At 43.3% G+C, this 13950-nt stretch overlaps 1 protein-coding gene across 1 annotated transcript in view; it reads left to right on the plus strand.

Annotated features, from left to right (window-relative positions):
- Positions 1-494: 494 nt before the first annotated feature.
- PLCL1 (phospholipase C like 1 (inactive)) overlaps positions 495-13950 on the plus strand; it is a 303840-nt gene continuing 290384 nt past the window's right edge. The window contains exon 1 of the mRNA XM_074967854.1: positions 495-779. Within this exon, the coding sequence (XP_074823955.1) occupies positions 510-779 (270 nt within the window). The 5' untranslated portion in view covers positions 495-509. The remainder of the gene's footprint in view (positions 780-13950) is intronic.

The following is a 13950-nucleotide window of genomic DNA, read 5'->3' on the forward strand; positions in this document are numbered from 1 at the left end:
TTCCACTCTGCCCCATGGCCACACCCCCCGGCGGTTACTATTGGGCGCCCCCGGCCCCATCGGAAAAGCGGCTCCTGTGCTAAGTGGCCCGGCTCCCTGTCTGTCAGCCTGGCCTGTCAAAACACGCCTGGCTCTGTCACAACAGAGGAGTAGCGGCGCGGCACTTCCTGCTCGCGGGCGGGCTGCGGCGAACCCCGGGCGCTCCGCTTCTGCCTTGCCCACGCGCCCAGTCCCCTGTGTTCTGCCTGGCCCAAGCGGGGCGTGCGCCCGCCCTTTCCCTTCCGCTCCGAGGGAGACCCTCCCCCGCGCCGCCGGGGCGGCCGCCTCGGCGGGGCGGCATGGCCACCTCCCGCTGTGGAGGGAGCCGGGCTAACAATGACTCCCCCTGAGAAAGTTGCCGCCGCCGCGGTGCCCTCGGAGGAGAGGCTGGAGATCCTCGCCCCGCAGCCCCGTGTCCCCCGCCGTGTCGGCGCCTGCCCCGGGGGGCGCTGAGCCCGCGCGGGAGGGCGATGGCAGAACGCGCGGGCAGCAGGGAGCCGCCGGCGGCGGCGCCTCGCAAGGGCGAGGGGGAAGGCGAGCTGTGGCCAGAGCCGGTATCCCTGGAAATCCCTGCGGTGGCTCCAGGCAGGAGACGGGAGCGCCGCAGCGGACTGGCTATGGCGGGAGCCGCCGAGCGCTTTCCCGGCAGCCTGGGGACCTCGGCGGGGGCAGCAGCGGATCCCGAAAACAGCCTCTTGGAAGCTGCCAAGGCGACCCCTCGCAGGAGCAGTATTATCAAGGTAAGGCGGGCAGCCCCCTGCGCCTTTGGGGAGGGGCACGCGTGGACCCCTCGGCACGTGCCCCCTGGGTGAGGAAGCTGCCCTGAATCCGAGCAGGGCGTGCACAGTCACCTAGAGGCACCGGGGCGGTTTCTCTTCGCAAGCCAATCTCCCTTCTTGGAAAGGGGGGTGCCTTGTTGGGAGCAGTTGTTGACGGGGAGCACTGAAAGTCTCTCACTTCAGCCAGTCAGCCCCCCGCCCCCAGCTAATAGTTTTGCGGGATACGTTTGCCCAGTTCTCAGCTTTCCATCGCTCCCGTTCCCGGTGGTTCTCAACCTGTGGTGTGGGTACTGCGGATGGTTTGCAGATCACTTGGTGGTCGCCTGTGGAGCACTGGCTGGTCACATAATATTGGCTCTTCTCACTCTTCCCTCCCCCTGCTACCTAGCATTAAAAGAAGCTTAAAAACTTTTCTAATATGCCTCTTTCGTGTTGTCGCTGTTGTAGATGCCACAGCTGTGTGAATGGGTAGAGATGGTTGTGCCTGGGATGGGATGAGAGGTGGCCCACACAATACAAAATGGGAAGAGATGGCCCCTAAGGCACTCTCTGTATTACAATGTGGTCTGTGCTATGAAAAAGCTTGAAAGGCCATAGCCCATATGCAGACTTTCAACTTCTCATTTCTGGAAGGTATTTTTAACTGTTAGGGTAAATTATGCTGAAGAATTAGGAGCAATCGAGGAATGGATAGATTTCGGGTCAGAATGAAAAATGTATAGATGCAGAAACAAATAGGAGAAGCAACATTGCACCTTATTAAAATGAACATAAATAGAATTATGAAGGGAGGAGTACTAGAGAGGGGACCTATCCCTCCAGCTTTTAGCCTGCAGAGGACAACACTGATTTTGTTTTCCCCCTTCCCATCCACCAAAATTGTATCCTGCAGGAGGGGAAGCAACGGAGAGATGACCAGGGACCGATTTAAGCTCTTAGCTTGTACAGCAAATCTCAATTAATGCTCCCCTCTGTCGCTATCAGCTGCTGATCTGTTGCTGTTGAGCTGAGTGGCAAGAATCTGGGAAGTGGGGGAGAAAAATGTGGGATGGGTCAGGGTGGCTGCTGAGCTGGCTCAGAAGGAGATATAGTAGCCATCCCCCCTCACTCTACATTACCAGCAGCAACAGCTTCTCCTCCCCTCCCTTTAGCAGATCTAGGAATGAGGGAAGGCAGGTACAGCACAAACCATTCACATATAACAGCTTTGGGCACAGATAATACACTGTATATTCACAGTCTGTTTCTAAGGTACATACAGTGGCCAGTTATATACACACACATTTTTTGTGTGTGCTCCAAACTGGCATCTTCAGCACTTGTGTGAAATGGAACTGATTGTGTAATATCGTGTGTAAATACACACACCTACTTGTTTATTTTCCAAACCTTCTAAATGCTAAGGGTGCGGACTACAGAGGCGTCTGCTGTGTTGAAGAACACCGGGTGGTATATCTGGACAACAAATATCTTGCAGTAGCTTATTGTTTTATGGTTTGCGGATTTCACAAAGAAGATTGTTTTCAGGATGTGAACTTGGATAAAAAGAGGAAAAGACCTCTGTTGTTGCAAAAGTATCAGAAAAACAGTTGGTTAGAAACAACAGAGATGCAATCGCTTTATCAGATAAAAGGAAGATTTTATAGAGTGGGCTTTAGGCATACACTTAAAATGATTAAATTGGTTTATACTAATTTTGTTAATGCTCACATGAAAGTGGACATCTTCAAGATACTATTTCCAATTTACGGACTTGATGCTGTCCTTATTCACATGAGCAGTCCCATTGAAGCCAAAAGTATGTGGGTGGCAGGATTGGGCCCTAAAGCAGTAGTGCTATTATTAATGCTGGAGAGAAAGTAATGGAATACGGGGAATTCTGGTCACTTTATGTGACCAACAACTGTTACCACCAAACAACAATGTAAATATCTTGTTTGAAAAATACACGTGATTTCTAATTTCATGTGATGAAGGGCCCAGGCCTGCACCTACAGAAGACAATGGAAATTTTGACATTGATTTCAATGGAAATTTATTCAGTTGAATGTAACATTTTTGCAAGTAGGCTTAAACTCAAACTTCTTATTTGAAACTGCATTTTTTTGGTATGGTTCTTGGTAATGTTTGCTAACTTCACAATAAAGCAAGTTTTGAAATAGCAATAACGTTTTTTGTTTTGCAACTCATCGTTATTTTTATGTAACATTTGTGAAGAACTTGAAGGCAGAATAAATAGGTTCAGCTTTGACAGTTCTTTCACTCTTGCTTAGAAAAATACGCAGTGACACAAATAAATTAAATTACCGGTATGTTTAAAAGCTGAATGCATTCCAGATTGCTAGGCAATACTGTCTGCTTCGCATCCTCATTGTTACAGTTAAATTAACAGGTTCAATTTTGACCCTAAAATCCTTGACTATCTATTTGTTGTAATCTAGTAGAGAAGTCTCCCAGGTTCCATTTATATATTCAGCTTAGCTTTTAAGAAAGATTTCAAGGAAAGAGAATTACTATTTTTATATACTGAACTAAGTGGTCCCTCATTGTAATTATTTAAGTTGCACAATGAATCCTAGAGAGACGAATTTGTGCGCAGAATTCAGATGAGAGAGTTGAAGATGCACACTAAAGGCTGTTTAATAGATATGTGTCAATGATATCCATATATCTCCTTGATTCTTTTGGCCTGGTTAGGACTTGAGAAGACAGGAGTCAGAAGTAGACCTTGTACTTGGGTGAGGAAAAAAAAGACTTCAACTATGGTTGACGCCTGTGCAGGGGGAGGATCCTGGCACCCTTCATTCTTGTGTACTTGAACAAAAACTGGACAAAAATCTAGCCCAAGGCAAAGCAGTAACAAACATTCATGCTTAGCTCTAGGTACTTCATATGTTCATTCTTTTTCATAAATGAAGCATTCAGAGTTGGATATTAAGGTTGTGATTTCCAGAGGAAGTGTAAGGGAGTTAAATGCCTAATTCCCTTAGGCGCCTTTGAAATATTCCGGTGTAAACTACTAATCTGCATCAAATTTGTCTGAATCCAGCAAAGCACGTAAGCATGTGTGTAACTTTCTATAAGCATTCGCTAAAAGCAATCAATTGAATTCAATGGGACTATTCAGGTGCTTAAAATTACACACGTGCTTAAATGCTTTGATGGACGAGGGTCATGGTTCTTGGAGTATGTACTCCAACACTTTCCTTTTTCTCTTGAAGCTTGTGTAAAGGCTTCACAAGATACATGATCTTGACCTAAAGTAAAGAGAACATCACTGACTGGGCAACTTTAAAATTTCGATCTGAATCTCCCTGCTCCATAAGGTGTCACAATCATGGATACATTCTGATTAATTTCATGTAGCTTTCACTTCAGGTTGAGGGCATGCAAAATTGCAAAAAACTGATATTACAGTAATCCTCTGTTTTGACTTATTGTGCTATTGGGACTAGTTACAAAGAATTAAGTTTGTTTTCCCACAGGATTCCCTTATTTAGTGTTTATAGAAAAGCAGTTTGAAACCCAGTTTTCCTTTGGTATTGTCCCATTGCGTGATTCTGGGAATGGCTTTCATTTATTTTGGAGTAAGAATTAAATGGGTAATTTTGCCTGCATTTTCCAAGACTTTTTAATGTTTTAGGAAAAGCTCTCCAGCTATCGAATATGTATTGTTATATAGAATCAACATTTTAAAAATAATTAATTTACCATCCCAGGGTTTTCAGATGAAGAATTTTCATATGCAGGAAAATTAATTGTTTAAACATTCCACATTAAATAGCAAAATGAGTTTTACAGTCTTACTTTTATTATTGTGTTCATAAATCTTTAAATCTAAATAAGCTTGAATGAACAGAATCAAATGTTGTTCCATTGCTTTCTTTAAATTCTTTTTTATCAGCTGAAAAGAGAGCTGGAGTTGAGAAAGTGATAGAAACCTGCACAACAGTCATTCAAAGACCACAGTGAAGTGTCTGTGTAGTTCTGTAGAGGCCACTGGACTGGATGGGTGAAGGGATTGGTAATAGGATCCAGTACTTGGTCACTGGTTTAAAACCAGCTCAGGGTGATTGCGCCCGAAAATCTTGATTCTCTGATGCCTGTTTTGTAGCCTATGGGAAATGAGTTGGAGGCATTTTTTAATGACCTTATCCTGCACCTGTTGAATTCAATGGGAAAGTTCCCATTGACTTCAGTAGTGTGAGGTCAAGGCCTTAGCACATGGGTGGAAAATAAATTGTAAAAGAATTCCAGTACTTTCTTTGGGCTTGATTCTTCAGGTGGCCCCAATCCACCAAAGCATTTAAACGCATGCTTAATTTTAAGCATATGAGTAGTCCAACTGAACGAGGAGTGTTCAAGTCATCCATCTTTACTTTAGTCAAAGTACATTCTTTTAAAATTAGTTTTAGTAGCCACCTTTTGGATCTCTGTGTCAAATTCAGAGGTAGCATAAGAGGGTGCATCTCCATGCAAGCTAGTGGAGTTGCTTGCATCAGTGGAGTGTTTTGACCTAGGGTTGCCAACCCTCCAGGATTGGCTTGGAGTCTCTGGCAATTAAAGATTAATCTTTAATTAAAGATTATGTCATGTGATATCTCCAGGAATACATCCATCCAAAATTGGCAACCCTAGTTTGACCTCCAAAGGATATTTGCTTTAAAGAACTGAGTACAGTCTTAAATTAAAATAAAAATTCTCTGTAGCAAATTAAAATGGACTTATACTGTAAGTAAAATATTAACCCTTTTGGATAATGTCCAATGTGTTTAAGGTCTGAATATTTGTCCTTGGACATGTTCTCTCTCATTTAGAGAGAGAGGAAAATAGTTTTTCTTTTCATTCAAATTTTAACTTGCTAACCTCTTATTTACAACTCTGTAGATGATGGGGGGACTTTTAAAAAGGCATAAATAGGAAATAGAAATATTGACTTTGTACATCTACCTCCTTTTCAGGAATCCTTTCATTTAAATCAGTTCTGATTTGGCCTTTAAAAAGAAAAGAGAAAATAATAATTGTTTATATCAGGAATTTCACCCATAGATCTCATAAATCATTATCAAAGCTTATTTGGGAGAATTTTATGCGAGTCCAAACTTTGTAGACAGGTTCAGTGACATTAATTTAAGAGGCTTATTTGTATTCAGCCACTCTACTTCACAATTAACTTTAATAAGAATTATAATCATGCTGTGACCAGGTCCATAGCCAGGGAGTTTGCTTTCCTGAATTTCAACAAGGAAAGAAAAAGCTGAAATGAAGCAAGGAGGAATTCCAGCCGCCCTCCCCCCATTTCACCCCCCCCAAGTGTAAAAGGAGTAGTAAGGACCTATGTTTCTATACTGCTACTATATAACCTTTGGCAAAAGACAAGTGTGAAATACTATGTCATACGTTAAAGGCCAGAGCCTGCAAAGCAGACAACTCCCATTGATTTTTTTCGTGTGCATGATATTTCAAATTCCATTATAACTCGAACCTCTTGAGATGCTTTAAACAAAAGAAGTAAAACAAAAGATTATTTGTCTAAACATCAGTAATTTTGTGATTTTTAGTATGTGTGCAAAGGTGACAAATGAGGCATTATTTGGAGAGCAAGAGAGAAATATTGTTTATTAATTTCACAACTGGTTAAAAGTGATGGTTATTTATTATTTGTAAAAGCGGTAACACCTAGGGGTACCCATTGAGATTAGTTTCCCACTACGCTAGGTGTTGTACAAACCTATAATAAGAGACAGTCCCTGTCCTGAAGAGCTTACAGTATAAACAGACCAAAAACACAGCATGGTATAAAGGAAGTATTACTATCCCTGTTTTACTGAAGGGGAAATGAGGCACAGAGGCGTAGGGACTTGCCCAGGGTCGCATTGGTTAAATTACTCTCAGATGCTTTCAGTAATTTTTATCCCTTCTGGTGAATTATCCATGGCTAAATCAAAATTAATTGTTTGCAGATTGAAAGTATAATTGCAGTTTTCCTACCCTTCCTCAGTAAGGAGGATAGAAAATGGAGTTAAAAAGGGAGAGGTCGCTTCTTAGTATTTAGTGCTCTTGCCTGTAAGGCTTCTCAGCATAAAACTCTCAGTGAAGTCAGCTGTTATTATTATTTTCTTTCTGGAATTGGAAGTATAAATAGTTTAATAAATTGATAGGAAGGTTGTCCACTTATGTAATCCCCACCTATATCTTTTCTGAAATACTATGCAACTTTTTGCAAAGACATTCCTCAGAGGCATCTCAAACATATATCCCTGCTCTTCCTACATTAACTGTATACTTTTGGAACTGTATTTCTTCCCCTTCCCCATAACAGAAGGACATCTTTGTCCAATGATGTCCTAATCTAAGACATAGGTCCTTGTTATATTGATAAAAATGGACTTTGCATATAAAGCTGGGGGAGAGGGAAGGAAGGGACAATATTATCAGAGTTCCTTAGTCATTGTGGTAGTGAAAGACCACTCCTAACTTCAATGTGATACTTTCAAACATTGCCTTGGTCTGTTTCCTACTTACAGATGTTTCTTCAAGGCTCAGTCTGACAGTCCTTGCACAGATGATATGCCGGACTGGTCTTTTTCCTATTCTGCCTTCAGTAGTTTGCAGGCAATTTTCAAATCCAGGAAAATTATTTAAGTGGCTGGCTAATATTGTTATGGCTATTTTACTTCAGGAAGCAATATTTATCCAACGACATTTTTAGCTCTTATAAACCTCTGGTAAAAGAATTTAAGGTTTTAATGTATTTTAGTTTGTGCTCTGAAGATAGTGTGGTGAGGCAACTGAGATATTTGGCACATCTTTCTTTGCAACACAACGATATCTGAGGGAAAAACTTTTACTAAAAAGGAAAGTTACATTTCTCATGATTGTTTGTGTCACTGGAATTATTTAGTAACTTATTTTGCTGCTTGTACAATAAGTTTTAAATTTAGATGCCTTTTGCTAAAAGTCTAAATTTGAAAAAGTTTGTTAGAAGTAAATTTTGATAGCCATATAGTGATTGTACCACTACTTGCTTATTGTTCAGACCAATGTGAGAAAGTTAACAATGGAAAAAAAATTCTGAAAAGACAGAAACAGTCTTCCGGCATGGTCAGTAAAATGCTCTCTTTGAAAAGTAAGGATGTTTATAGAGTTTCTTTCTATTAGACTCCAGAGAATTAGAGCATGACCGACTCTCATGCAATTTGTGCTCTATTTAATATATTTGTTTTATTTTAGATGCTTAATAATAACAACAATAATTCTTTAAACATTATAATAAAAGGAAAAGGACTTCACATATTCTCTTTGAGTTGCTAAGGTCGGTCTGCGAATATCTGTATACTATGTTCACAATATCTGTGATGTTACACTGTTAATCCATATGTCCCAACAACCTGAATTGATGAGCTGGAGTTGCTGGGGAGCTATGCCAAATTCAGAATCTGTGTAAGCACTGCAGTGCAACATTATTGAAGTCAGTGGTTTAGCACCTACTTACACTAGTTTTGTGTTTGACTTCTTGTCTCTTTATAGGTCCCATCTTGGCTCAAGGTTTGCTTTTGGCAGGTGACTTGCTGATGTATGTGCAGAAAGTAATGCCCCTGAAAGTCAGTAGGCTTTCTCTGGAGGTGCTGTTTGTTATATATGATTCAGTCAGGGACTTGCCTGGTAATTCCAGATTATGGTAACTTTGATATTTTCCTAAAACTAAGGCTATGTAGATAAATTCTGCATTTTTTCTATATTTGTGGTAATAACATTGTTTTCAGTGAGCAGTATTTTGGTTTGAGAGAATTCTCATGCCAAATTGTATAGTGGTTGTGTGGCGGGTTTTTGTTTTGTTTTTTAGACACTCATATCTAGATCCTCAAAGATGTTTAGGTGTCTAACGCCTATTGATTTCAATGGAAGTTATGGACTGAAATAGTTTTGAAGATTTGGGTCTCAAATTCTATGGTAGCAAGCATGGTATATGTGCTTAGAGAGGTATTGGATGGATCTCATCACTTATGTCCAGTATTTGGCTAATCGAGGGTTGTATCAGAACACATACTCTAAGGACCAAATCCTGCAGCCCTCACTGAGGCAAAGCTCACACTGATATAGAGCTGGTCAAAAATTTTTTAGATGGAACAGTTTTCTGTCAGAAAATGCAGTTTCATTAAAATCAAAATAAGTCCGTGTAATGTATTGGTTTTGATGAAATTTTCAATGGGATGTTGAGACATTTTGATAAAGACAAAACGAAACATGTTAACCTTGTTTTGATTCATTTAATTTTGACTTGTACTAAAATATTACTTTTAATATTTACAGTTTTAATATAATATAAAAGTATAATCAAAATGATAAAGTCAAAATGAAGCATTTTTACCATATCAAAACAATTGGATGTTATCCAGATAAAATATTTTGATGGGCCCAAATATATATATAATTGTTTTAATTTTCGTTCTCCACAAATTTTTGACATTTCAGACTCAGAATAGTTCGTTGAAGTGCTTATCTATGCAACACCATGATAGCTGAGATCAGCTGAAGCTGTCCCATTGACCATCCGTAAATCTGACCTCTTGAGAAATGGCGAAAGGATGCCCTCTGTGTAGGCACCTAAGCAAAGGAACTCAGTCCACCTGGTGTTCTGCCAGAACCTGAATTTGCAGGTCTTCATCTTTTTAACCAAGCACTTGTTTCATCTTGGGTGAAGACTGTGTAGGCTTTGCCATTTGATGGCTTTTCTTGGTAAGAGATGGCTATTATTTCTGCCAATAATATCAATGTGGTAAATAATGTTTGATTCATTTTTTCATGTATGTAAGGTGCCCAAAGGCCATTGCAATAGGTGCATAGTACATTATATAATAATGTCCCATTGGTATATTGGCACTGAGGGATAGGGCATCAGCAGAGGCATGCTTTATTTTGCTTACTAAGTACGTTAAGCAGCAGTTAATAAGGCTGTAATTGTTTACATTGGAGCAGCGCAGCAGAGTATTTCCTACAGCAACGTTTTGTGCATTTTGCAGCTCCAGTGAGATTAAGTCCATCTGCAACAGAAATATTTCATTTGAGTTAATGGAAATTTTTTTGTTCTCTGTTAGAGCCAGTAATGCATCCTTTGTGGTGAAATATCTTGCTAATCAAGTTTGCACACCAGATTAGCATAATGTTTTTATTGTCTTGTATGCATCTGGTAGGCTTAATTCATAGATTCATAGATACTAAGGTCAGAAGGGACCATTATGATCATGTAGTCTGACCTCCTGCACAACCCAGGCCACAGAATTTCACCCACCCACTCGTGGCAACACCTTAATATCTTCTGCAAAGAAATAGAGAGAGATGATTGATATAAATGTTTCAAAGCCATGTTTAATAGCATACTCTTTTTTTTTGGCACCACACTATTCATTCCCATGTGACCAGTTTGGACATGGAATAAAAATACAGTTTTAGGCACTACCTCCAGCTGGGTCAAAAGGCTAAGATAACTTCTGCAAAACACTAACTACTTTAAAGTAAGAAACATTTAAAAAGGTATTCTACTCTCCATTCATTGCTACTATAAGAATGGGTGTTAAAAACAAGACTTAGCCCTGGTCTACACTAGGACTTTAGGTCGAATTTAGCAGCATTAAATCGATGTAAACCTGCACCCGTCCACACGATGAAGCCCTTTATTTCGACTTAAAGGGCTCTTAAAATCGATTTCCTTACTCCACCCCTGACAAGCGGATTAGCGCTTAAATTGGCCTTGCCGGGTCGAATTTGGGGTACTGTGGACACAATTCGACGGTATTGGCCTCCGGGAGCTATCCCAGAGTGCTCCATTTTGACCGCTCTGGACAGCACTCTCAACTCAGATGCACTGGCCAGGTAGACAGGAAAAGAACCGCGAACTTTTGAATCTCATTTCCTGTTTGGCCAGCGTGGCAAGCTGCAGGTGACCATGCAGAGCTCATCAGCAGAGGTGACCATGATGGAGTCTCAGAATCGCAAAAGAGCTCCAGCATGGACCGAACGGGAGGTACGGGATCTGATCGCTGTATGGGGAGAGGAATCCGTGCTATCAGAACTCCGTTCCAGTTTTCGAAATGCCAAAACCTTTGTCAAGATCTCCCAGGGCATGAAGGACAGAGGCCATAACAGGGACCCGAAGCAGTGCCGCGTGAAACTGAAGGAGCTGAGGCAAGCCTACCAGAAAACCAGAGAGGCGAACGGCCACTCCGGGTCAGAGCCCCAAACATGCCGCTTCTATGATGAGCTGCATGCCATTTTAGGGGGTTCAGCCACCACTACCCCAGCCGTGTTGTTTGACTCCTTCAATAGAGATGGAGGCAATACGGAAGCAGGTTTTGGGGACGAAGAAGATGATAGCTCACAGCAAGCAAGCGGAGAAACCGGTTTTCCCGACAGCCAGGAACTGTTTCTCACCCTGGACCTGGAGCCAGTACCCCCTGAACCCACCCAAGGCTGCCTCCTGGACCCAGCAGGCGGAGAAGGGACCTCCGGTGAGTGTACCTTTTAAAATACTATACATGGTTTAAAAGCAAGCATGTGAAAGGATTACTCTGCCCTGGCATTCGCGGCTCTCCTGGATATACTCCCAAAGCCTTTGCAAAAGGTTTCTGGGGAGGGCAGACTTATTGCGTCCTTCATGGTAGGACACTATACCACTCCAGGCCAGTAACACGTACTCGGGAATCATTGTACAACAAAGCATTGCAGTGTATGTTTGCTGGCGTTCAAGCAACATCCGTTCATGTGTTATCCTCAGGAGAGTGAGATATAATCCATGGTCACCTGGTTGAAATAGGGTGCTTTTCTTCAGGGGACACTCAGAGGAGCCCATTCCTGCTGGGCTGTTTGCCTGCGGCTGAACAGAAATGTTCCCCGCTGTTAGCCACAGGGAGGGGGGAGGATTGAGGGGGTAGCCACGCGGTGGGGGGAGGCAAAATGCGACCTTGTAACGAAAGCACATGTGCTATGTATGTAATGTTAACAGCAAGGTTTACCCTGAAAGAGTGTAGCCAGTGTTTTATAAAATGTGTCTTTTTAAATACCGCTGTCCCTTTTCTTTTCTCCACCAGCTGCATGTGTTTCAATGATCACAGGATCTTCTCCTTCCCAGAGGCTAGTGAAGATTAGAAAGAAAAAAAAACGCACTCGAGATGAAATGTTCTCCGAGCTCATGCTGTCCTCCCACACTGACAGAGCACAGACGAATGCGTGGAGGCAAATAATGTCAGACTGCAGGAAAGCACAAAATGACCAGGAGGAGAGGTGGCGGGCTGAAGAGAGTAAGTGGCGGGCTGAAGAGAGTAAGTGGCGGGCTGAAGAGAGGGCTGAAGCTCGAATGTGGCGACAGCGTGATGAGAGGAGGCAGGATTCAATGCTGAGGCTGCTGGAGGACCAAACCAGTATGCTCCAGTGTATGGTTGAGCTGCAGCAAAGGCAGCTGGAGCACAGACTGCCACTACAGCCCCTGTGTAACCAACCGCCCTCCTCCCCAAGTTCCATAGCCTCCACACCCAGACGCCCAAGAACGCGGTGGGGGGGCCACCGGCCAACCAGCCACTCCACCACAGAGGATTGCCCCAAAAAAAGAAGGCTGTCATTCAATAAATTTTAAAGTTGTAAACTTTTAAAGTGCTGTGTGGCATTTTCCTTCCCTCCTCCACCACCCCTCCTGGGCTACCTTGGTAGTCATCCCCCTATTTGTGTGATGAATGAATAAAGAATGCATGAATGTGAAGCAACAATGACTTTATTGCCTCTGCAAGAGGTGATCAAAGGGAGGAGGGGAGGGTGGTTAGCTTACAAGGAAGTAGAGTGAACCAAGGGGCGGGGGGTTTCATCAAGGAGAAACAAACAGAACTTTCACACCGTAGCCTGGCCAGTCATGAAACTGGTTTTCAAAGCCTCTCTGATGCGTATCGCACCCTCCTGTGCTCTTCTAACCGCCCTGGTGTCTGGCTGCGCATAACCAGCAGCCAGGCGATTTGCCTCAACCTCCCACCCCGCCATAAACGTCTCCCCCTTACTCTCACAGATATTGTGGAGCACACAGCAAGCAGTAATAACAGTGGGAATATTGGTTTCGCTGAGGTCTAACCGAGTCAGTAAACTGCGCCAGCGCGCCTTTAAACGTCCAAATGCACATTCTACCACCATTCTGCACTTGCTCAGCCTGTAGTTGAACAGCTCCTGACTGCTGTCCAGGCTGCCTGTGTACGGCTTCATGAGCCATGGCATTAAGGGGTAGGCTGGGTCCCCAAGGATACATATAGGCATTTCAACATCACTAACAGTTATTTTCTGGTCTGGGAATAAAGTCCCTTCTTGAAGCTTTTGAAACAGACCAGAGTTCCTGAAGATGCGAGCGTCATGTACCTTTCCCGGCCATCCCACGTTGATGTTGGTGAAACGTCCCTTGTGATCCACCAGAGCTTGCAGCACTATTGAAAAGTACCCCTTGTGGTTTATGTACTCGCCGGCTTGGTGCTCCGGTGCCAAGATAGGGATATGGGTTCCGTCTATGGCCCCACCACAGTTAGGGAATCCCATTGCAGCAAAGCCATCCACTATGACCTGCACATTTCCCAAGGTCACTACCCTTGATATCAGCAGATCTTTGATTGCGTGGGCTACTTGCATCACAGCAGCCCCCACAGTAGATTTGCCCACTCCAAATTGATTCCCAACTGACCGGTAGCTGTCTGGCGTTGCAAGCTTCCACAGGGCTATCGCCACTCGTTTCTCAACTGTGAGGGCTGCTCTCATCTTGGTATTCATGCGCTTCAGGGCAGGGGAAAGCAAGTCACAAAGTTCCATGAAAGTGCCCTTACGCATGCGAAAGTTTCGCAGCCACTGGGAATCGTCCCAGACCTGCAACACTATGTGGTCCCACCAGTCTGTGCTTGTTTCCCGAGCCCAGAATCGGCGTTCCACAGCATGAACCTGCCCCATTAGCACCATTATGCATGCATTGGCAGGGCCCATGCTTTCAGAGAAATCTGTGTCCATGTCCTGATCACTCACGTGACCGCGCTGACGTCGCCTCCTCGCCCGGTAGCGCTTTGCCAGGTTCTGGTGCTGCATATACTGCTGGATAATGCGTGTGGTGTTTAATGTG

Source organism: Natator depressus, chromosome 11 (assembly GCF_965152275.1).
Source record: "Natator depressus isolate rNatDep1 chromosome 11, rNatDep2.hap1, whole genome shotgun sequence".
NCBI classification, from domain to species: Eukaryota; Metazoa; Chordata; order Testudines; family Cheloniidae; genus Natator; species Natator depressus.